This window comes from Trachurus japonicus, chromosome 3, assembly GCF_045865225.1.
Source record: "Trachurus japonicus isolate A0001 chromosome 3, Traja_1.0".
Lineage (NCBI taxonomy): Eukaryota > Metazoa > Chordata > Actinopteri > Carangiformes > Carangidae > Trachurus > Trachurus japonicus.
In genome coordinates this window covers 33,173,754-33,198,981 of record NC_140909.1, presented here as the reverse complement: position 1 = coordinate 33,198,981, position 25,228 = coordinate 33,173,754, and the positions used below count along the sequence as shown (strand labels likewise).

At 41.8% G+C, this 25,228-nt stretch overlaps 1 protein-coding gene across 2 annotated transcripts in view; it reads right to left on the bottom strand.

Moving 5' to 3' along the window:
* The window catches only part of prmt3 (protein arginine methyltransferase 3), a 66,170-nt gene extending 42,037 nt beyond the window's left edge, over nucleotides 1-24,133 (bottom strand). Inside the window, exons 1-10 of one of the 2 annotated variants that reach the window (XM_085771260.1) lie at nucleotides 24,070-24,133; nucleotides 23,676-23,796; nucleotides 22,827-22,909; nucleotides 22,675-22,724; nucleotides 22,444-22,549; nucleotides 21,433-21,598; nucleotides 20,772-20,913; nucleotides 18,880-18,945; nucleotides 17,261-17,382; nucleotides 13,772-13,871 (exon numbers count right to left, since the gene is read on the bottom strand). In XM_085771260.1, coding sequence (XP_085627386.1) covers nucleotides 13,772-13,871; nucleotides 17,261-17,382; nucleotides 18,880-18,945; nucleotides 20,772-20,913; nucleotides 21,433-21,598; nucleotides 22,444-22,549; nucleotides 22,675-22,724; nucleotides 22,827-22,909; nucleotides 23,676-23,796; nucleotides 24,070-24,100 — 987 coding nt within the window. In that variant the 5' untranslated portion in view covers nucleotides 24,101-24,133. Of the gene's footprint in view, nucleotides 1-13,771; nucleotides 13,872-17,260; nucleotides 17,383-18,879; nucleotides 18,946-20,771; nucleotides 20,914-21,432; nucleotides 21,599-22,443; nucleotides 22,550-22,674; nucleotides 22,725-22,826; nucleotides 22,910-23,675; nucleotides 23,809-24,069 lie in introns of both variants that reach the window. The other variant, XM_085771249.1, reaches the window with a different exon arrangement.
* Nucleotides 24,134-25,228: the final 1,095 nt, after the last annotated feature.

The following is a 25,228-nucleotide window of genomic DNA, read 5'->3' as shown; positions in this document are numbered from 1 at the left end:
TAAAGAAAGATGGCACATCCAGTTTTCAATCTAGACATATTTTTTTCATCACAAGAGATCAATTCGATAGCAAATCTTTGTTACTGCTGCAGTGGTGTATTTTATACTTCAATTGTAGAGATTTTTAGGGAAATGGCTCGTTACAGCATTATTTGGAGAGCTGAATCACAGCAAGGAAGATGTGAGGAGCTCTCCAGTGATACAACTGCTGCTGAGGATAGTAAAAAAAAAAAAAAAAAAAGATAACAAAATGGCCTGAGTTATGTTTCATAATCTAATCTGTCTGATTTCTCCTCAGTGAAGGCAAAGAAGGACAAGGAGAGGTGAGTGCCAGGGCGGAAGATTAAGAGCCAATGTGTGTTTTTGTTTGAGTGTGTTTGTATGATGAAGAGAATGTGGGGAGCAGGAGAGAGGAAGAGCACGACAGTGATAGAGAGAGAATGCAGTGGCCAGCTGAATAGTAATTCCAGGAGATAAGAGCCTTATTATTCAAATACAGACTTGAGAGAGGAGAGGAGGGCAAGCAGCAGACAAACGGGGGAAACAGGCCTGATTTATAACTGCAGGATCGTCACCGTCGCTGTCATATGCCTGAGCTGATAATGATGACAACGATAAAGCCGATATAACCAACTCATCCTCCGCCAAGCGATAAAGAGAAACATCCTCTCCGTTTATTGATAGCGGACTGGTCTCGAACCAAAGTCAGACTGGCGGCTCGTCTGCTGCTGACTGTTGTGGTCCAGTCGATGTCCTTAGCGGCGGAGCGGGTCATTTTTAAAACCCTCACATAGAGTACACCGGCCTCGTAATTTAGAGGCCAATTTCACAGGACACTGATTCACTTGAAGGAAAGGGGGTAGGAGAGAGAGAGAGAGGCCTGAAAGCAGAGTCACACCTCAGCTTTATCGTCAACCTCCTCCAGGGCGTAATCCCTGTGCTCCCAGAGATTTGTATTCTTGGTCTTTTTCCAAAAGCCTTGTCCCTAAGAACCCATGAAAGTGAGTTGGTTTACCTCTGCCTATTACAAGCAAACACCTTATTACCTTCCATTGTAAAAGCGGCTGTGGAGATTTGGGGGTTTTTGGGATTGATGAACTATGTTCGATTGAAAGGCTGACACATGATTAAACATAAAATTCATGTTGGTAATAAAATATGGTTTTCTATTCTCAAACTTCTGGAAACAAACAAGTGTGAACCTACCCTAATGTTCTACAAGACAAGACAGTGCCCTCTGTGCATTAAACCGCAATATCTAATATTTGATCACATTTCACTGCATTCATACCACATGTACAATCAGTCAATAACAAAAACTTCAAAAAGTTGAGGGATTCCACTAAGGGTTAAGGCCTGTGCTGTTTTATTCTCAGTATCACAAAGTGATCTTGATGTATCTGCTATCACCGACGTGTTAGTTAATCAATACCAGTGCATGAGAGAAAAGTGATTTACCTAGTTTTAGAAATTAGTGGGTGATAACTGCACAAAACAAAAACAAAAAAGAAAAGATTATCTGCCTTACTTTCTCCTTTTATCTCACTTCACTTTATCTTTATTGACTTGTATTAAGAAAAACAAGATTAAATCTGGACACCGTGCTTATTTACTAACTTTTCTGATACCATTCCCACCAATCGATCCATCTGTCTGCGGCCTCAGTGCTACAGACAGGCGGAGATGTTAGTGGGAGAAAACGGCTCCGTTTACTGTCAGGCTGGAGCAGGCTGGAGGAGGCGACACTCTGCAGTATAGTCACTGTGCATTTCCATAAAAGAGACTAATGAAAACCTAATGAGAATGGGCTGGAGCAGCTTATACACATTAACAAAATTAGCATATAAAACACATTCCCCTGAGTGGGCTTCCACACACGCTCACATACACATCTATATATACAAGAATACACACACACAGACACGCCAAATACACTTTTACAGTTGTCTTTTGTGTTTTTGTCAAGGACTTTACCTGGTTCATTGAGTTATCAGTGTCCTTGATGTTACGCAAAAAGCTATTCTATAATAAAGAACTTCTTATAATTACTGCTGCAGTGTTCTCCTGTCTTTGGTTGCTGGAGGCAGAGTAGAGGAAAAAGGGATGGCATGCTACAATTTACAGAATCCTTGTCCATCAACCCTTGAGAGACTGATTGGCTGTCAATTATAGGTACCAGGAGACATTCGGGTACAAAATCTGCATCAGCAGTTTATACTTTCCTCCACCCTCCACTTCCTCCTCTCTCCTTCTGCATTCAACACACGTGTTCCTCAATTACTGCAGATCATCATCACTTCCAGTCCCGGGAGGGCCAAGGCAAAATAAAGGAGATGGTGTGCATGCATGAATGTGTGTGTTCCCTGGGTGTGTGTGTGTGTGTGGGGGGGGGGGGGGGTTGCTTTCACACTTCACTGAACAGTGAAGGCAGCACCTCTACGTCAACATGCCTCCTCTATACTAGTCTATGGTCAGATTGCTCCAAATTAGCATAAACATATCCCAGACACTGCTGTAATAGATTTTAGTGTGTTATTGCTTCAAGTGTATATGGTGGAGGTTTTCAATATCGGCCTAATTTCCATTTTAAAGCCATGCAAATGAAAAGGCAGCGCAACAGCGATGTAATTTGCAGTATAGCTACAAGGTTATCAGAAGCAGTGGCTCTTCTCAAACCAAGGACATCCTGTCTGTGCTTTTAAGATATGTTAGAATGATTTTCACATGGCCTGCAGAATACAAAGGATGCATGAAGAATGTGCATGTACCTATAATCGTCATCATTTGTTTAATTTCGTGGTCCCACATTTGAATTCTGGTGGGTTTTTTTGCATCACATCTTTACTAGCACTAGACAGATGGCACAGATGTACAGACAGCAGTGCAGCAGCAATGTATGCACCAGCTATGTGTGTGTGTGTGTGTGTGTTTATTTGCTGTTACAGCTTCTAGATCATCTCAGAACTCACCAGGAACTCAGTGCATTATTTTCTTCTAGTTATAAGTCCCGTCTCTATACACTAATGCACTGGAGTGTTTGATTTCAGTATACAGTGCTGCTTGAAAGTTTGTGAACCCCTTGAGTATTATAGATTTCTCTTATTTTATCGTCACCAGTTTTTATATATGAAATGTTATGTTTATGTTCTATCCATCCATTCCATGTTACTTGTATTGAGGGAACTGTGTGAGTAGCCAGCAAACAACGTGAAACATGGAATCAGAGTATACGCAAAACTAAGTGAACCCCAGCTCCACTGGTAAAATCAAAAGACACAGATGAAAGAAAGAAACACATGTGGGTGCTCAAGTAATCGATTAAGCAGACCAATGAAATAAGATGTCCTTAGGAAAGGTTTTGAGCAACACTGATAAAAAGTGAGGCAAAACAAACAAACCACTGTCGTGCCAATCACCGCAACTCTGCCTAGAAGTGGACCGCCATCAAAATTTTCACCAAGAAGCACTAGAAAAGTACTGCAGACCTCTCTGGCAGCATATGGGATAAATGTATATGCATCAACAATCAAGCGAAAAATGAATAGACACGGCATGCATGGGAGAGTTGCTAGAAGGAAGCCTCTGCTCTCAAGAAAGAACAAAGTTGCCTGTTTAAACTTTGCCAGAGAGCACTTGGACAAACCAGATGCTTTCAGAACGTCCAAAATTGAATTATTATTGTTATTATAAATATAAAATTATTAATTTTGAATGATAAATCATTATTTATTGTGTGAATTATTTGGCCACAATCACATGCACAATGTTTGGAGGGTTCACAAACTTTCCAGCAGCACTGGACAGTATATATCTGCCTCAACTTGTGCCAGCCAGAAATGTGTGCATATTGCAATCTTTGCTGCTCCTATGAATCTTGTATTCGCTAACCTCTAGTGATGCACCGATGTATCTGCTGAACATCGGTATCGGCCAATATTTGCATCATTGACTGACATCGGCCATCTGGAAATACTGATGGCAGTGGCCGATGTTCATCTGTTCAGTGGCATATTGTGCTGACTCGGAGGAGAAGCCTGTTTTTATTTCTCTTTTTTTGGGGGGATGTGAGTTTGCTGAGATGCAAGGGGGGTGCATTCATGTTAAATTTGGTAAAGTCAAGTGAATGAAAATGTCGGTTGTGTGGTGTAATGAAGATTGGTTTCCTTTCCACAACAGAGTGATGATTTGCAGAGAAAAAACATCAGTACCAGCATAGACCATCGGCCAAATTGTTATTTTGAACATCGGTATGGGCCCCAAATTTCACAAATGGAGCATCCCCCCATTGCTAGAACTTCTCTACCCTTAACTGAACTAGCGCAGTATCATAATATTTTGTGCGGCAATATAGTTTCAGTTCACTGACACCAAGTAGTGATCTTATATACTGTGAACTGCAGACACAGATTGAAGTTTTTGGCACTAGAACATTTTATGTGTTGTCGGTCTTGACATTTCCATTCGCAAGAATAAAAATAATATCTTATATATCTTATTAAAATGAATGTTGACAAAGTTTTCCTTTAAGGACATAATTTTAAGTTATAGTAATAATAATAAAACAAATCTAAATTATTGTAACAAACTACAGTGTAGCACATTGTTATTGTAATACTGATGATATTGCAAAATGGTTGTTTATCTAAATACCATTGAACAAGTGAATGCATAAAGAGAGGACAACCTAATTAAATGTCTTGTTTTACAGGCTGCTGGTAGCTGTTGTAAGTACCGCCTAATCTGATATTTAATATAGGTGCAACTCATCTGTGTGCATGAATTAACCATTTAAATTTGCCGAAAGGCACCTTTACATTAAAGCTCATTTGGTTTGGTCAAAAGCTAAGGCGGCAACATAAAACATTATTTGCCTTTGTGTGTCTTTGTGATATAAGAAGTTATAGCTGTGAATTCACACATAAAATCCTAATACACTTGTATTTGGTGGTGTACTTGTCCAAGCATTCATGGGCCGTTATTAAATTCATCATTTTGAAGGAACAAGGAGGCCATTTCTCTCCACAACAATGTCATCTGAGTGATGCAGGATTATGGGTTTGGGTTTATGAGGATGTCTGTTTGAGGGATGCATCAGGTCGTCAGGTTCACGTTGTGTATGCTGCAATGCTTTGCAAACCAGAGAACACTCACTTCACTTTGGTTGTTTTCCAGAAAAAAAAAAAAAGCTTTTTGAGCAGAAACAGTATTTTTTTTACTGAAACAAATAACATTGTTGCTTTTATTATACCACTACTGCTTCACTGGGCATGAAGGAAGAGAAAGAGATGCATGGTGTACTAACATGCAACGTGGATTCATCTTTCTGATGGATTGTGTGGATTGACACATTTATAAAAATGTAAGCCTATGTGACATGAGTGATGGATGACGGATGAATGAAAAGAAATACTTAGGGAATCTCTGTGTCTCTGTCTGAATCTCTCCGTCAGAAGGAAACATGTGTGGAAATTTAAAGAAAACATACGTGAAAATCGTGTGATTATCTACACGGTACACTACACACAGAACTCTGATCACAATTCAACACAGCAACAAAAAAGCCAACAAATCAACAAACGGGACAAGTTAAAGGGATGATCATGCGCCAACATTTTTTTTTGTGTCTTGCCTCACTCCCGAGTCCATGACAAGCAGATAGACACCATCCTTTCAACTGTGCGTGCAGTAACAAGGGAGATACGGGCATCGCCCATAATTAGCTTAGCTCAAACGCTGGAAGTGTATAGGTAGTGTTAGCCTGCCTCCTACCCGAGCCAAAATCAGCAGTCAGAAGCTGATTTCATTTTAGCTCTAAACTCTGTAAATATATCACTTTATCGACATTTCAAACATTTTTAAGTGAGAAAGTAGCCGTTTAGATCAGCAGTGTGCCGTTAATTTGTCTAAATACCAGCAGTTTACAATTTTATTCGGACGAATTCGGCGCTACTCAAGCTAGCCGTTGTGACCAACGCACTTCCGGTTACTCTCACAAAATAAACGATGATATGAAATGACGATAGAATTTGTGCTTTTACTTTGAAATAGGAAGCTAACCTACCCTCGATGTAGCTAGCTTGAACCAAAATAAACCGTCTTTGCTTGAACCCTCCGTTCTGACCAATCTCGTCCCGTTACCGGCATTTGACCGCTCAAGATGCCTTACCGGAGAGTTTTGTCAGCTCTGAGACGAAGATCGGCCCGCCGGTTTCCATTTAGAGTTGCTGAAGAGTTTATCTGATGACTTTATGTGGAGGCAGGCTAACACTACCTATGCACTTCCAGCGTTTGAGCTAAGCTAATTACGGGCGATACGGGCTCTCCCTTGTTACTGTCATGGACTCGGGAGTGAGGCAAGACACGAAAAAAAAAAATGTTGGCGTATCCATGCACCAGAAGTTTTGTTACAGGGGCAGCTGGTTGAAAACACTTCCTGGAGTGTTTGAAGGTGCTAGGGAAGTAAGTACAGCCAATAAATCCTCATTAGAGGATGGACACACCTGTGGCGCTGTCACTGTGTATGTGTGTGCGTGTGTGTGGGCGTGCATCTATTTTGCTTCATTTGAGTCTCTGTCTATCTGTGTGTGTCTATCTGAGAAAGAGAGAGCGAGAGATTGTGTGTGTGTGTGACTGACAGTCAGTCAGACTGAAGGACAGGATGACTGATGACTACCACCCTCTTCTTGGGCAGGTGAAGCTCCCAGCACTGATAATGAGGCTAAAGAGGAAAGGCTGCCATTAATTTGAGTTCACAACACTACCACACACATTGTTATGGACCGTGTGTGTGTTAGTGTTTGTGTATCTATATATTCCTGGGCCATTGACATTTCTTTTGTAGTCAAACCATGTTCCCCCCTCCAGGTAAAATATCAGAGACGTGGGAAAAAAGAAAATGTTCCACAGCTGAGAAACTGAACAAGTTGAACGAAACAGACTGATCCACGGTCAATTACCACAACTTAATAAGAAGTTGAACTGTTCAAGGATACAGGCCTTTGCCTCTGCGCAGACTGTCATCAGAAATATATGATGCAGAGTCAGCATTTACAGCAAATGACTTAATATTCCTTCAAGGCATATTGAAACAGGATATATTGAAATACAAATACAACAGGCTGATAAAATCTACAGGGCTGATGAAGAGTTCAATATGAGGAAAGTGTCACCTAAGTAGTCAGAACCGCCTACTATACCAATATACTGTATCTGTGTGTTGAGTTAATTCAGCACTTAAAGACTACAATGATCTGCACGACTGAGAACCTACGCAGATATTCCCACATATCTAGCAGCCATGAAGACAAAGATAAAGGTCTGGGGAGCTTTTAACATTTTACTTTACTATAAATATTTTTCTTCAGCAAGGGATAGCACATCTGCCAGCAATGTCTCTCTGCATTAGATTGTTTGGGGCTCTTCCTGGTACAGAGCTCAATGTAATATTTCCTCTCTAATTTCACCTTAAGCAGAAGTAAGCGTCAGCCGATGGAGTTAGCAGCCCCCGCCCTCATCACTACGTCACCACATTCACGCGCATCCCTTGGCTGCACACACAGAGAGGACCGCCCCTTTATGCTGTTCTCTCTCCTCATTGGATGGAGGTTGTAGGATACAAGGAAAGTTTTCTCCTCGGCTTACAGCAGAGCAGAGTGACTGACAGACCCGTGTTTCAGACCAAACACTCTATATAAGTGATTGCTGTCAGTAGGGATGGGAACGACACGGGATTTGGATTGTCGATTGTCGAGGCCCATGTGTCGACTTTGTCGGCCCTTTTTTTTTTTTTAACAGCAGCAGCAGATATGCGGGCGGGGGGGGTTGCACACGTGCTTTTGTTGTGGTTTATTAACGCTGCTGTCGGCACGAGTGGTCGAGGCAGCACGCATTCGGTTTCTTTTTCTTTCTTTTTTTTCTTCCGTGCATGTCCGCGGTCCTCCACGAAGAATGCAACCATTGCATCCAGCTGTTTTGCCGATGGTTTTGCCCTTTTTGCGGAGCCGGACTCGTCATCAACAGCGCACCATCACCTAGACTGCAGCGAGCCCGGACAGCTGATCTCTTGACTCTGTCGCCTGTCAGCATGTGCGCACGCTCCCGTCACATGTGAAGCAGAATGAGGGTCAAGTAGCTAGTATTTAAAATATTTTATTTCATTAGGGGAAAAGTGGCCCTTTCTGCTGTTTATTTGAATAGGAAATATTGAAAGACAAAATGCAATTTACACATGGAAATCCCACAAGCCCCGCCCCCTCGACATTTCGACACTCCATTTTTTTTGTCGAGGGGAGCATGTGTCGATTTTTTGTCGATTTGTCGACAAAAAGTCCCATCCCTAGCTGTCAGAAGATATAACTATTTAAGACTTTTATTAACACAAACATTTCGCTTACTTCTGCTTTAAAATGACTAATAAACTTGAAAAAACAAAGGAACTGGTAGTCCAGGGGGACTGACAAACATTGAACACTTTAACACAACAAAAAATCACCCTGTCTTGTTTTTTGCATATCGTCTGAAGCTCATACGCAGAAGTTGTAGTTTAGCCACAACAGCTGAAACATGCCAGAAGGTAAATGTAATAAAAAAGCTGTTTTCCACAGAATTAAAAAGTGAAGTTAGAAAACAACAGCTCACTACTGCTCCTGTCAGAGTACAGCTCTGCATAGGAAACACTCGTGAATGATTTCTTTCTATCCGGACACCATTACAGTTGTTAGGTTGATCTTACAGATATCAAATCATCTGCATTATTACAGTCATCCACATTTGGAAATTCAATTCTACCAAATAGACTCAGAAATACAGATTATATCAGTGGTAGCTATTTCTGTCCAGGTTAATGTATTCAGAATGCACTTGAAAACATGAAGCACTGGATGCAGATAAAGTAAAGTTATTGTCTTGTTTGTGCTTCATCTCTAGCAGGCGACTTTCAGAGCTCATTTTTAGGCTTCAGTTTTTCATGCTGACTTGTAACTCTTAGTTTGTTGAAGCCAACTCTCCCCTGTCGACTCTCATGTCCGTTATTGTATGAATGTGCCATTAAACACTATCAAGCTAGCAGGCCCATCACCTGTGATTGATCTCAGAGTGACAATCTTTATTTAGCCTTTGGGGAGCTCGGCCCTGCTCCTCCCCATCAGCCCCCCAACCCCCCACCCCCACCAGTCTCTTATCTGCTCCGGACTGTTTGTTTTTTGGTGGTGTGCTGAGAGAGACCGATCAATGTTGTGAGTTATGAAATGACAGTGGTTCTGCTAAAGGCAGTCTCTCAAACACTGCCACAGCAGACACTCATTTGCCCTCTTCTCCTCCTCCACCAGCGCCACCACAGATACACCACATTCATCACCCAACTCTGTCTATTAGCCCTGTAACCACCGTCTGTCTGCTCGCTCCAACAACTCTGACAGCTGGACATCACTGACATTATCCTTTCTTTCTCTTCCAAAACAGCTTTTAATTATCAGGTAAGTAACTTGGTATTTAAAAATTGGACAAAAAACAACAACAAAAAACTTTTTAGATCATTGACAGAGCTACAATGTTCTGGTATAGGATAATTACAGCTCCTTTTAAAAACCCAAATCTGTTATGCCATCATTTCTGACACCTGATATTTATGAAATGCTTTCATTACATAAAAGAGTAATACAGACGTACAAGTAATGATAAAACAAATTAAAATGTCCAGCGCTATGAGCAAGTGAAACACATCTTTACAGATGTTGTACAGATGTGTTTTCAAGGAAATACAAACATTACAGTTAAAGGGATAGTTCAACATTTTGCCAAATTGGCCCATTGCCATAATCCCTATAGTCATAGCAGTAGGTTCATTACTTTTAATTGTCGGTGCAAGCTATTTTTAAAATGGCGGAGCAGAGCCGCGAGCTGCTCAGAGCTACGCTACAGAGGCTCATGGGATTTCTTGGTTTCCCTCATCAAACTCATCAAATACACAATCCAACAACTCCAAAACGCTCTCATGGACAAGTTGTGTCCTACACATTCACCACGCTATGAGATAATAACAGAACGAGACAGAGTTGTTTTTGAGGTAAATCCATGCAAAACAGCTGATGCGCATTCCCGTTGGGAGCAGTCTCGGCATTTGCCTCAAAAACAACACTGTCTCCTAACGTTCCATTATTATATCATAGCGTGGTGAATGTGCAGGTCAAGAGAGACACACAAGAGAGGGGAAATTATTAGCCTAGCTTAAAACAACTTCAAGGCTGTCTTGTTTTAATCGCTTCATGACAGCTAAAGCTAGCAATCCCTGTTTTGGCCACTAAGAGCACTATGGAGCCCTGGTGATGAACGTGTACATCTCTAATGTAAACACCTCAAGCCGGTCGGCTCTTTAGTTATACTGCATTGGTTTGCAGTCCCTCTTCAGAGCCCTAAACATTTTTCACTGGATGCCTTGCACTCAATACAGAACAACTTTTGTAACCACTATAAATCTAACAATAAATGAATGTACTGTTAAGTGTAGGAGCGGTGCATTTCTCTGCCAGTGAGCCCAAGGCTTGATCCACAGAGCATTGATTTGAAGGCATATTAATTCTACAAATTTCAGATTAATTACACTGTTCAGTGACAGACTCACTAGACTGTTACACTACAGCTTCTAACTACTAACCATCTTGAGTGTGAAAACTCTTATCCTATCAATCCTATGTTCCCATCAACAACAAAGCATGCAGTGTCTATGCACAAATGCTGGCTGTTAATCTATTCTTAGTTACAGAATTCCCCCTTTGCATCCCTGGCATTGCTTTGACCCAATTAGGCCAATCTCTGGTGGCCATAGCAAGCTTCCAATCTGTGTTAGTGTGTGTGTGAATGTATTTTGAGCAGGGTCAGATGAGACCAGAGGCGTGTATTGCAGCCATGTCAGGCGAGGCATTAAACCTTGATCAAAGTCATAAAGATGCAGCATTTATTTTGATGCTGTTTCACTTGCATTACTGGCCAAATTTACACTTGAAAAAGACAAGGATGCTTGGCCATAATGCAAGGAGGAACTAACCAACTAGGCCAAGATGAATAAAAATGACTGAAGTTGGTTACCATAATAAGAGAGAGTGCAGTTTAACACTTTTAGAGTTTTAGAGAAACTGTTGCATCTTATTATAGATCAGCAAAACAAACCTGCACTGCAGCTGACCTTTCTCCATCATGTTGTCAGTAACCATGATAAGTTGAGATGCCAGTTTTCTACACCACAGCGGGGCACAGCAATCAAAGTTGTTTACCATACGCAGGACTTGCCTGAAGCTCTTCGTCTCCCTGTGGCTGCTCCTTCTCGTTCCAGTGCACCCAGTAATATTTAAAAACTGATCTACGGCTGTGTTGAGCCATTTTAGATGAACAGCCGCTGTCTGTGCTAATGTCAGATACGTTGCGCTTCCTGTGACTGCTTCACAATAAAAGCCAGCTGCAGCAGGAGATGTTCAGATTCCATTTGCATCTACTTATAACAGCTGTGATACAGCTGCGAGAGAGTTGAATGGTGAGGCTTAATGTATATCAATAAGATAAACTCTCTAATAGCATAAGCAAAAATATATCTTGTAACAAGAATGGAACTCAATTGTTACAGATACATTCCTTTAAAGGCATCTTAAATGGTCTTTTTCACATGTATAAAGCAATTTCACGAATGCCATTATGGCTAGAAAAGTTAGCTTTGAAGATTAAATTGAAATGGAGCAGGAGGGATGAAATGTTGTTCTTATAAAATACATCTGAAACCAAATTATAAACATTTAATAAAGAGTTTTAAAAAACACTCAGCTGCTAACTAGGAATCCATATTATATCCCCTTACTACACCAACTGAAATTAGTAACTGCATATCAATATTCTATAAATATTAGGACTTTTTTTTTTCAAGTAATACATTCAATGATGTGTAAATTTCACAAATAAGAGGGAATACGTGAAAACCTAACCCAGCGTCAGTGACCTTTATGACAAAAAGGTATCTGTAGCTAAAAATGTAAAAAGTCAAATATGAGAGTGATGACATCTTCAGAGTCCCTCTGAGGTAATAAGACACTACCTGGCTATAGAACGAAACCATTAAACTTTAATACAGTCTAACGCCATTTGCTCTATAGCTAGAAAGTCGACTCCGGTGACAACTGTCATTTTTCCATTTTATACAGGCAGATTGGAGGGCAGCTTCTGAAGTCCTGGCCACTCTGAGAAATGTCTGCCATCTCCACTGTGATGAGAAGTGACTGGAGGATTCTTAGATTTATTAGCGCTCTGTGAGCCGGTGTCATCAGAGATTACGTCCCCTATCCTTCACCGTTCCACTGGCACATCACCCGCCGAATTTCAATTTCCCTGGTAAGAGGATGGGAAGGCTCTGGCTGGCGACCCCTGCTCATGACCCTGGGGTTTCACGATGGATGGTGGAGGTGGAGGGGGGACAGATACGGGATGCTCATGAATTAAGGATGACTTCAGTGGTGCGTTCAACTTTGGCCGTCCCGCCTGTATCGCCACAGAGAATCTCCCTGATAAATGGGCATCAAGGGGAAGGAAGACTGCTCTTCCTGGTTTGGTATTCAGAGGAGCTCATGGTCAAGTATAGCCGCGTTTAAGCCATGTTTTAAACATGCATCGCTGCTGCTGGCACCTTGGGTCCCGCACGCTCATTGGGAGGTAAAGGACCAATTTGAGGTTGAGTTGAGCAGCTACCTTTTGAGTTTATGCGCTTCACACGTGTGTTCACAAAGTTCTACTACTGGACAGTAAATACGATTTTGAGATTCATATCACATGTGGAAGCTCACTTGTTGGCCTCAGAACAGACCAAATGGCAGGTGCATACGGTATGTAGACAAGACCAGTAGTTTCCAAATTAAGTGCAAAAATATTTATAGTACAAGAAAGATGATAGATAAGAAAAAAAAAACATTTCGAGGTCTAATCTTATCTCCATCAACAAGCTTTTAAAAAAAAGACCTTCTTGAGAGTGGAGCAGTATGGAATTGGTTTGCTGTGGTATATTGACAATTCTCAATGAACTAAATGCATATACATCAAGTCAAACAGGTTTTAAGCTTTGGCTACGCACTGAGCTAAATTGAACAGAAACGTATAATAGATCCATCTCTTAGTGGACATTCTGACTTGTCACTATATGTTTAATATATAAAGTCATATACTGTATGTGCCATTAGTTGTGCTGGTGTGGCTTACCACAGTGTTGTTTCTGGTATGATAAGTAAATCCTTAGCGGGTGTGTTGATGAGGCCGTTATATTGGTTAACAAGTATGTTGTGTGTCCATGTCCAGGCGCTAGTGATTTGTCACTATTACCAACTTTACACTTTACACAACTTATTTCAGACATTTTTTTATACACATCACCTCTTTCAAACTGGTCGTATTGATTCATTGATTCATTAAGTGGTTTGACTCTAACACAAGCTGTCCACAGCAGTCATGCCATGAAATGCATTTGAACAAGCGACTGTAACAGGTCCAGTGCATACATTCATGCCTGACCAAAACTAAACTGAATTCTAGGGACCTAAGATATAATAACTCATATTAAAATATGTTTCCTTTGTGACATCTGAAGTTTAAACTCACATTTCACTCACAGGAGATGTCTCATATTCTCAGCCATTATGTTTGATTGAACCTAAACTTGTATGATTTTTTAAGGAGTAGAAGGTTTTGACCCCTCCCACATTCCCACAAACTGCTACATTATGTATATGTGCGTCAATCTACTCACCATCCATTCTGAGATGATGATGTCCACCTTCTCCACTGGGAGGTTGATGTCCTCTATGCGGCCTTTGATCAGAGTGATCTTGTCCTCCAACTGGTTGGACCTGTGGAGGAACATGCAAGAGTCACCCAACATCCAACAAACAAGTGGCTCAAGAGAGCGCCTGAACCAATTATGGCAACACTTGCATATTGTGACATTATAACGTTGATATGGTGAATCTGTCACAAACAGTTGCACACTTACACATAGAACAGGCAACGAGCACCATTCACATTCAATTTAAATTTTCTGATTTAGGTCCAATAGTCACAGTCCTCGTGGCTTTGTTCTGCTCTCTACCTAGCAGCAACTTCTGAGGCTGAAAAATGAGGCCACCCCTGAAGTACCAAATATCCTCCTCCCACATTGAAACGCCCAACTTTGCAAGAGATAAACATGTGTACGGTCTATTACAAAACAATGGTTTTGGTCTCCAAGGTTAATTTCCTTCATGAAATGACATGACAACTTATTTTTTATATAATTAATTTAATTTTTATCACCTGTGTGTGACATCCCAGAGGCTACATCCATCTTTACCTATGGTCTATTCTCTCTACCCACTGCTGAGATGGTTTTGCAATTCATTTCTCTATAGTGATTACCAGCTGGTTGTCGGCTGGTAAAATGCACAAAGAGCTGCCTGCAGCTTTAAATGCTGCACACGGTAAACACAGAAACAAGCTGCTAACCTGCTGTAGAGCTACAGGAACCTCACTGCCAAGTCATAAAACTTCCACATCAAGTGTCGTTATATGACCTCTTATAAAAAATATGCATGCATTGTGGCTTAAGTCACTCAAGATAAGGTGACAAGTCAACTGACAAGAACACGAGTGTCACATTAAAGCACACACAACTTGACAAAATGGACGATGTAGACTTCATCTCTAGACATGCATCTAAACTGTGCAACAATCAATTTCTCTGCATTTTCGATTCGAGTTTCCCAACTCATCAAGATCTGGAAATCAGCATCTTCATTGCTGCGTGTATCTCCAGTCTTTCCTGAGCTGTGCAGGGAGAGTGAGAGTGTGTGTGTGTGTGTGTGTGTGTGTGGGTGGGTGGCGGGGGGGACTGTAACTGTAGGCCTGCAGAGGTGTCAGGCCCAGGTACGAACTATAAGATCAGTGCTGCTCTTTAAATGATCCTTCCTCTCAGACCGGCCAGTCTGAGTATCAATCTCTGTGAATATTCCATTATCATGACAGCTAATGTTACCGAGGACAGAACAATTACTCACAGCGGCCCAGAGTGCATTTCTGTAGCAGCGATCCTTATCTTGAACTGTCTCTCCCCTCTCTGCTGCACTGCTAACGCTGCTATCACCTCCTCCCAGAATCCAGCAGCACCCCCCCCCCCTCCTCCCCAACACCGCTCGCTCACAACACCCCCACCCACACCTCCTCCACCTTTCACAAGAGGGAAACACTGTAATCTCATTATTGGGGTAATTTAGAGGACAATGTCAGGACTCTGGGGAGAGAGTTAGTGTCTGTGCGGCTTTGTGTGTGTGAGAAAGAGAGAGAGAGAGAGAGAGGTGGGAGGAGAGGTTATACATTTCATCAGAGAGTACAAGTCTGTGCAAAACATCGAAGTCGTTTGATGGTTAATTTAGATTTTAGTCATACACATTAAGTTTTTTTTTTCTTCATTTGGATCTTTGTCCTCTCAAGTTTTCCAGAATTACGAAGATTCTCAATAACCGCCGAACTATAGGCATGTTTGGACTGAGTTTTTCTCAGGATATGGCTTAATTATGTACTGTCTTTAATTAAGAACAGAAAAAAGTACCGACAGAAAAACAGATTGAAAAGCTAAGATCAGTTTCCAAGATGACTCAGTGTTCATTATGTATACAAATTGCAATGGCTAGGTTTTCTTACGTGTAAAACAAGAGGTTGTTCTTCAGTTCTTGGAAGATTTGGTTGGTTTTCACATGAAACTAAAATTAATTAATTTACTATTTACAGACCTCTGTATTAAATGCCATATATTATGTGGCTTGTAGACATTGATCCAGTGTTTTTCAACCTTTGGGTCGGGACCCCACATGGGGTCGCCTGGAATTAAAATGGGGTCGCCTGAAATTTCTAGTAATTGATCAAAAAAAATGACTGATGAAAATATGTTTTCAACTAATTATTATTAAACAACTGTATTCTAAACTTTCACTTTCTCAAAAATGAATCAAACTCATATAAAATGGGGTCACGAGCCAAAAAAGGTTGGGAATCACTGTGTTAATCACTCTACTGAGAAAGTTGATGAAAGTTTAATATTGATGATCTGATATTTTGTTTGTCTTTAGTTCCTAGTACCATTAAAAGTTAGATTTCACGCATCTAAATTAAATATTATCTATTTTCTTTTCCGCTTCGGTGTCACAATTTAAAGCTTTCTATTGGATAATCCATCAATCCCAGGGCCGTTAAAAAAAAGTATTTAGACATTATCCATTAAGGAAGTGACTGTGAAGGAAGGAAGTCACATTCAGCTTTTCATTTAAACTTCGGCTACGGAGGGGAGACAGGAGATGGATGCTGCTGCCCAACCAACAGGAGCCACTTTAATTACAATCCAGATATTAACATCAAGACGAAGTGACGGGCACACACGTGTGTACACACACACACACACACACACACACACACACACACACAGAAATAAGAGCTTTAGAATCACAACCCGAAACAACACTAGATTTAAAAACAGTGCAAGTTTCTTTGTGTGTGCGTTGTGCGTGTGGGAGGTAGAGGTTACAACATCTTCCCTTTAGCTGAATCTTCACCGCTGGCGGACCTGCGACGCAGCCTGCATGCCAACACACACTCCTACAGCGAGTCAGTGGGCTGTAAAATTAAAACGTCCTTTTCCTTCAGCAAACCCTGTTGTTTTGCTTATACAACATTCTCTTACATAACAGTAATAATAGCAGTCATAATGGCCCCTAACTCAAAAAATTCATTTCAGAGGCAGGGGAGTGATGGAGGAAGAGGCTGCAGGTAGGCGAGGGCACACCGGAGGCTCTGGTGGAGGTAAATGGACACCACTGTGGAGAAGCAGCTGCTGGAAAACTGGAAATGCACAGCACCTGGAATTGGACTGATGAGTGTATTAAAAGGTACCAATAGGGGGTCACCTACTTGTGTGTGTGTGTGTGTGTTTATGTGACTACTGCAGGGAAGAAGAAGCGAGGGGTGAATGGGTCAGACTGCAGGTGTAAATTATGTGCATTACGGCCGTACGACTGACAGCAGTTCTATTGAAGTCAACCAGCTGCAACAAATAAAAGGTGGCTCGAGGTCACGCAGACCTCCACTTCCACAATCCCCCACTGCACATGAGGGGAAGAGGAAACCCGCCTGACACCCGCCCCTGCTGTGATGATCGCAGCACTTGGTCACGTGACTGACAGGTGGAGCTGAAACAGCGGATGGCGTGTCTCACCTGACTATGTCCATGGCTTGATAGATGATTTCTGATTGGTCGACCGCTATAACCTTCTTGGCCCCGGCTCTGGCAGCGAACATGGACAGAATGCCTGTCCCGCAGCCCACATCCAGCACAACCTGCAGGGCAGGAGGGAAATTTGTTGTTTGTTAACACTGATGAAAACTGAAACTTCAACAGATGTATGTCGAATTTCAGGGTTTGAAAATGCTCCCATGAGCCGGAGCAGGAATTAAACATGTGAGTGGGATTTCGGACCCCCTGTTATTATACATTTTACATTTTCCTTAAATTTTAGTGTTTAGTGTCAACAGTAGGCTGCATTCAAAATCAGGATCAGAATCAGAAATGCTTTTATTGCCGTAAAGCAGTAAAGGTCAGTTTACAGCACAAGGAGCTTGACGTGGTGTCAGGTGCAGACACAAAAGGTACGAAAAATAGTAAAAGGTAGTGATAAAATAAAAATTTAAACAAAGTAGAATAAAATAAAATGAAAATAGAACAAATGAAAAATATTCTAGCGCAAAAAAAAATGCATATACTATATACAATTTAGGGTTTATAAAAAACTGAATAGGATAAAGATAAATCTGTACAGAATACAGAAAAGAAAAAAGAAAAGATTCATGCTCGGTCTGAGAAGCTGTTGTATAAAGCAGGACTCAGCTTTATTCTGATGTCATGGTGGGAACCTGAACTCTGTCAGAAGCCGGAGGTTCTTCTATGATCAACAAACTCATAATGCACAGTTAACTTTTTCACTATAACCTCTCTTTTCTTCTTGTTGAGTTTTTAATCGGCTCTATTTCAGGTTCCCATAGGAGTTAATTTGTTCATCTTCCCTCCCAGCTGGTGTTAAATGACCGCAGCACAGCTGCAGTGACGCTGCACCCATCTATATGTAACACTGTGCTTATCTGCCTCTCTATTTAAAGTGACTTGAAAAATTCTCCTTAAACATCCCGCTGCCTTTATGGGTTCACAGAAGTTTCCCAACACACTGCTGCTGACACAACACAACACAACACAACACAGTGTTCCTCCTCACTCCTGCCTCCATCCCTCTGTGCTGCTCGGCCACATTTGTGCGCAACCCGTCCACCATCTCGACACAAGCTGAAACAAGAATATCCCTTTTTCCTTCTTCATCTACCGCTTCATGCGGAAGGTGACACTTCCCTCTCTGCCGACTGCTTGGCTCTGACAGGGATAATGTACGTTCCCATCAACACCAACCTCCCTCCCTCCCTCCTCTACAGCCTCATCCCAGCACTAACCAGCAGCCGCCCATGTAATGGATGGTCATGATACAGGCCACTGCTTCCTGCAACTAAAGGCAATGGAAAACAGGGGGTGGGGATGGGGGGATGGGGGGGTTGGGGTTATGGGTTTGGTGGTGGATTGCATGTGTCTGTTATCAGTACTCTGCAGTTGACACTCGAGGTGCTAATAAAGTCACACTGTGTTTTAAATCAGACACAATCTCCTTATTAATGTCTTTCCTGCAAAATGCACATGGCTATTTCTGCTGTACATGCAACCAGATGACATATACATGCACCTACATCAATAGACGCACACACACACACGCACACACACTCAAGTAGCCAGCTCACCTTGTCTTTGAACACCTCAGGGTTGCGGTAGATGAAGTCGCGGTAACTCTCTGTGCGCACTTTATCCTGTGGAGAGAACATTCAAACATAAGAACAAAGCCTAAAAGCAACTCTGATGGAAAACAAAGTGAGAACTGCTCTAAAATCCAACCGATCATTTGCCTTCTGCTGCAGCTTCTCGTGTTAGAAAGCTTCTGTTAGGTTGAAACAAAACTGGCCTTATCGCAAACCCCTCAGGGGGGGAAAAAAAAAATCTCAGAGCATGTGGTTATGTAAAGCTGTTTAGATGAAGGTGAGATAACTGCAGATCATAACAGACTACGTGGGATTCTTGCAACCTAAGAGCAAATTTATCGGATAAATACGAGTAGAGGGGGGTATTTTCCAAGTGGAGGTCAGGTCAGGACTCGCTAATTAACCTGCCAATCACATCTGCCCACAAACGCCAGAACTCCTCTGGTGGAAAAGCTACTGAATTGGTTGAAAACAGTGAGTGCGACACACAGTGAGGAAGCTCAGTCAGTACATTGTGTAGTTTCAACAAATCTGGACATTTAGAGAAAGAAAAGTCCTGTAAAAATAACATAAGTAATGTCGCTCAGTCAAAATAATTTAATTAACTGCTATATTTGTATTATTTAGCAACGAAAACATAAAGACCAGGAAACCAACACTACATGTATAGTGTGCATGGTGATTATCATCATATCATAATCATAAAAATGTTTATTATAATTGACATAACATTAGACTGTAGCTTCTTTTGCTGTGGAGTAACGCACATTTGCATTTAATCGTGTGAGGACCAGTCCTGCCTTTGTCATTTAAAAGTTGACTGAGGTTTGTGATGTCCAAATAATTTGTACTGTTGTGTTGTGCTGCGAATCTGAGATGAAAGAGTTTCTGATTTGTCTGCAGAAATATTTTAATTTCATCTCTTAAGACTTGATAAATCACTGCACGGTCAATTCTTTAATCACGGCATGTGCTGAAAGATTTATCAGTCTGAACCTGCCCATTAAGGCAATGTTGTGTAAAATGAAGGTGCTGTGGTTGGTACTTCAAAGAACAGCTTTCTTTCAGATACAGATTTCAGTATCAGTGTCTGTTTCGCCTCGCTTTTGATCACAGTGCGACTCGAAAAACTCCCAAGTTAAACACAGGCTGATTACTTTCATTTATTTTCAACTGAAGTGGCACGCGTCTAACTCAGACAACCTGACACCCTCGGTCATACAATCTCTCATGCGAACTTGTGTTAAGAGTTCGTCACATCCTACTGCAAAGCCCCCCCCACCCCCCGATCACGTGTTCCCAGCCCCTCCTGAGGTTATGATGGAGTTTACAGCCTGACGCACACACACATGACGCAAAACTTAACAGTGCTTAGCACCAATCGGGACGGCCGATAGGGATATGTGTAAGCACTGCGGTAAGTAGAACAGGAAGGGAGGAGACAGAACCCCCCGCCCCCTCCCCGTACACACCCCACTCCACCCACAAACACACACACACACACGCGCACACACCCTCCGCAGCTTGCTGACACTTTCAGGTTTCAGCGCTAAAGGAGTGTAAAACAATTAATTTCCACATTTGGAGCAGCACTGTCTCACATGAGGGCTCAGCTCTTATTGCTGATGTGTCACTTTGGAGAAAATGTCTTGTCTTGGGTATCAATGTGTGCATAAGATGATCATTTTCATTTACATGCTACATCGAAATCTTTCAGCCAAGACGTATGCTGATGAGCCCACTTTTGCTCTGCAGAGACTGCTGCATCCAGAGAGAGGGGGGGTATGTGACTGTCAAGACACTTGCAGGCCTGGTCTGTGTGTGTGTGTGTGTGTTACATGTGTGTCTCGTGTCCGTGTATCTGCAAGAACTCAGACCTTCAGCATCTCCTCGTGGATGCCGTAATGGCCATAGGAGCTGAAGTACGCCTCGTCCTCGTCTTCCCGAAGCTCGGCCACGGCGCCCAAGTTGCCAGATTTGCTGGTTCCTGCATTCAGCACCAAACCCTGAGCCAGCAGCCTGGAAAGAACCACGGAGCAAATCCACGTTTAACTTCTCATATTAGGGCACGGGACAGAAGCAGTGACCAGAAAGCACACACAACCTTCATGCAGGACGTAGCAGTAAATGGAGGAAACGAGAGGCATTCATCTTTCTAACTGTCTTCCAAACCTCCCACCCCCACAGCCTCACTCTTTCTGTAATTTTCCCTTATTGCCCCCCTTCTTACTTCCCCTCCACACTCTCACCTCCATGCTGCAGTGGAATTTTCCCTTCCCCTTTTTATCTTTCCCCTTCCTCCAAACTTCTCCCACAAGGTATTCAAGGTAGTCTGTTGATGTTTCTGCAATACTGAGCTAACTGTTGCCCCCTGCTGGCCGCCAGCATGTAGTGCAGAAGTAAAGCGACACGCTGAGGATTTAACAAGCTGTAGATTTTTTATGAATGGACCCAATGTTAACAAGGAGTAAAGTAAAATAGCAACTTTATCGCACTCTGTGCTTATAAAACAGGTGAAATTGCAGACCAGTCACTGACTTGAGTTTGTGCAGGTCATCCATGGCTCTGGACAGAGCCTCCTCTGAGAGACGGGCTTTCTCCTCAGCGGCCTGTGCCCTCTGCAGCAGTGCATCATGGGACCCAGCCCCAGACGATTGGCACGCTGATGAACTTGATCCCTCAATGTCACAGAGCTCCTCAGGATCTGCCAGAAACACACAGAAGAGGTACACAGATATAAACATGGGTTTGTTTTAAGATTTGCTGTTTTTTGTGTTTGTTCTATGTTTATGCACCACATTTTCTGATATATTATGAATGGCTGCTGATTATAAAGTTGTTTTAAAAAAAACTGAGAGGTAAAGTGTACTGAACTGAAACAGAGAGGTTAAGTGTAGTGCACTAAGGTGGGTGTGAAATCACGTAATTTTAGGAACCTTTTTAAAACAAGTAAACTCAAAGAAAGCAAAGCTACATTTTTTCCTTTTACTTACAAGTCTTTCAGTAGGTTTTTAATAATGTTTAATTAATATTAAAGCAGAAGTAAGTGATCCGGTCGTTTTGGCTAACTTCCTGTCAGCCGATGGAGTTAGCAGTTTTTTTGTTTTTTTTTCTGTGTGTAAAGCACTTTGTGTTACATGGCTATGTAGGAAAAGTGCTCTATAAATAAAGTTTGATTGATTGATTGATTGATTGATAAAGGTTGTAGGATACAAGGAAAGTTTTCTCCAGAGTGACTGACAGACCCGTGTTTCAGACCAAACACTCTATATAAGTGATTGCTGTCAGAAGATATAACTATTTAAGCCTTATATTAACACAAACATTCCGCTTACTTCTGCTTTAATACAAACTGACCCTGTAAACTTTGATTCCTTAAAATGATATTACAGTCGCACATTTTCAGCAATTTACCAATACCAATTAGAAACATCAGCGATGAATGGCTTCTTTCTAAAGTTGCCATTTTGTACAGTCAGTCAACAATAATACAAGGAGGGGAGACAGTCTGGAGGATTTTGTTTCATTAAATTTAATGAGTTACTTTACCCATCTGCAGCAGGGGGTCATCCTGTAGAACCGGCCGCAAGAAGTCCTCACTTTCCCAGGGAAGGGGAGCGTCAGGCAGGCCCGTCAGAGAGGATGCGTCACATTTCTATAAACACAGATTTGTTTAGGAAAATAATACTATTCCTTGTTCTTCCATGGTAGAGCAATTACTTGACTATCTTTATGGAAAAAATACTATAAAAGACTTTGAAACCAGATTAAGGCTCTTACTGTTGACCGTATGAAGTTGATCATTTTTATATATCCATAGTCATCCAAACCTGGGATGGACAACAGGGTGAGTCATATACAGAATCAACATCAACAGAACCAAACAGTCCTGTGATTCCTAAATGAAGCACAGAACAGCAGTGCCAACTTACTGTGTTTTCTTATCACGCCTACAAGGTTGACCTGATGCTCCTCTGTGCAGTGCTGCAAGGTGGCAGGTACAGAACTGAGCAACCTGACAGACAAAAATACACAGGGAGGAAATTCTGTTTGATTACAGTGTACTTGTAATGAATGTGCTCGATGATAAAAGCCACTGTAACATACAGAAGCAAATCTGGAATTTTGTGAATGATCACAACCCCTAAAACACTTGTGGTGCCGGTCTGGATTTACAGTGATTTAGACCTGATGTTTGTCACAGTACACTGTGGTAGTTATGAAGAATTGTCCTGAGGTGGCTGTGGAAATTTACCCAAAACAATTGAGCATTGAGAGTGCAAAATCCACAGTTGAACTTATGGTTTATAGATGTATGAACAATACAGATTATATTTTCTCTCAAAAGTCACAAATCACATTATTGGATTCCATTTACTTATCTGGAACTGCAGAAAACCTGACTCATAGGGATTATAGAGAACACACACAAACCTTTTCACGTAGGGCAGAAATACTAAAGGCTGCTATGGAAACGGTGGCATCCTTATACAGTACTTCTTCCTTGATTAAACTTTGGTTACTGCACATGCAACGCTGACACCTGTATGAAAAGCCCATGGCTCCAACATCAGCCTCAAAGAATTTGTCATGAGTAATGCAAGTCTAATTACCATTCATAAGAAAGATAAGTCAAGAATGTTGTAGCTAGTAAAAACAAGAATTTCAGGCGATTCATTTCTATTGTAAGGGAATCACTGCATTTCATTTCATTCCACATTATAATAAACACTGTTTTGTACTGTCTATTATCGCTGGGTGTGTTTAAAAAGCTGTCTCACCTGTCACAGAACAAACAGGTAACTGACTGGCTGTCCTCCTCCTCCTCCGTCCACTGCCACTGCTCTTCATCCTCTTCAATGTCGTCATCACCGTCAGAGAGATCGGGCATCTCGTCGGCAGCTCCGTCACCGTCTGTCAGCAGTAAAAAGAAAAAAACTCGTTACAACTGCATGTAGGAGCCACGAAGCCGAACACCAACCTCGGCAGTGCGGTTGTAAGCTAACGTAACTACTGCCCTCGGCTAAAGCCGGGCAAGATGTTGCTAACGCGTTGTCTAACACAACCAAACACAAAATTAACTGATTATACACGCAACAGACATTGTCGCTAATCGAAATATACGTTTGCATTTTTTTAGCAGATAGGGTGTCTAGGTTTATATTTGCTATTTACAAAACTCACGTGCGTCTGTGTATTCTGCCATGTTGTCGCCTTGGTTTCGCTGGACTTCCTGGTTACGTCAGATGACGTCAAGAAGGGGCGGGCAGAGTCAGAACAAGCACTTCCCCGTATACACCACAAGATGTCGCCAAAGTAAACAGACAAAAAACAAAGGGTTAGGGACTACCTGAATGACATAGAGGAGCCACTGACTGACCAGGCATCATTATCAAAAAAAACATAAACAGACTTAAAACGGGGCATTTTGGGCTATTACAGTGGAGTACCGAGTAAAAATCTACTTCATGCACCATCACTGACAGAGTGCTATGTAGCTCCCATTAACTTCAAAGAGGTGGCAGCATGTACTAGGCTACCTCTGATCTATTACAAGCAGAGTCTGCTGGAAAGAGGCAGATTCAGTCTGAGCTGCATTTTCACTATCCATGCAGAGCCCTATTTCCCAATTTTACTACTTATATACTAGTATTTAATACTTTTCAGTTTTCTAGTGTTGTGTGCCACCTTGTGGTAGCCTACATCAACCACCGGTTAAAGAAAAGGACCTTTTGAGTACAGTAGGCTAAGCTCACACTGAACAAATTAAAACACATAGGCTACAATTTCACACTCATTCACCCCCATACTCATACATGCACCAAGTGTCTCTATGAATATCACCAGCCACTTCACTGGACACAGAGGGTTCTGAATGTCCAAAGTTTCTTGGTACATTATTCATACAATTAGAGCAGCTAAAGTCTGCAGGTGCCAGAATTCTGTAGGACTGCATGGGCGTTTATTGGCTCTTCATACAATAGGCTATTCTTCTTTGAGGTGTAGGCTAATCACATAGATCCCGGCACCTGCCTCTACAGCTGCATGGTTCATGGGAATCCCCAACTCACTAACCAGAGAAGAGAGAGACTACCACAGGGACAGCAGGATATCTTACTATTTTTTCTAAACTCTTCTTCCTCTCCACAATCAAGGGCACACATAGCCTATTAGAAATCAACCAAACTTGCTCGTATGTGACTCTTTTTTTTTCTCAATTTTAAGTATAGCACTTGTCAGTCCTGATGGATACAAAGTTAGACATCTGAGTTCTTGTTTTTACTCATCTGAATCGTTCAGTTGTAGCAGGAAGTGTTGAAATACTCACCAATAA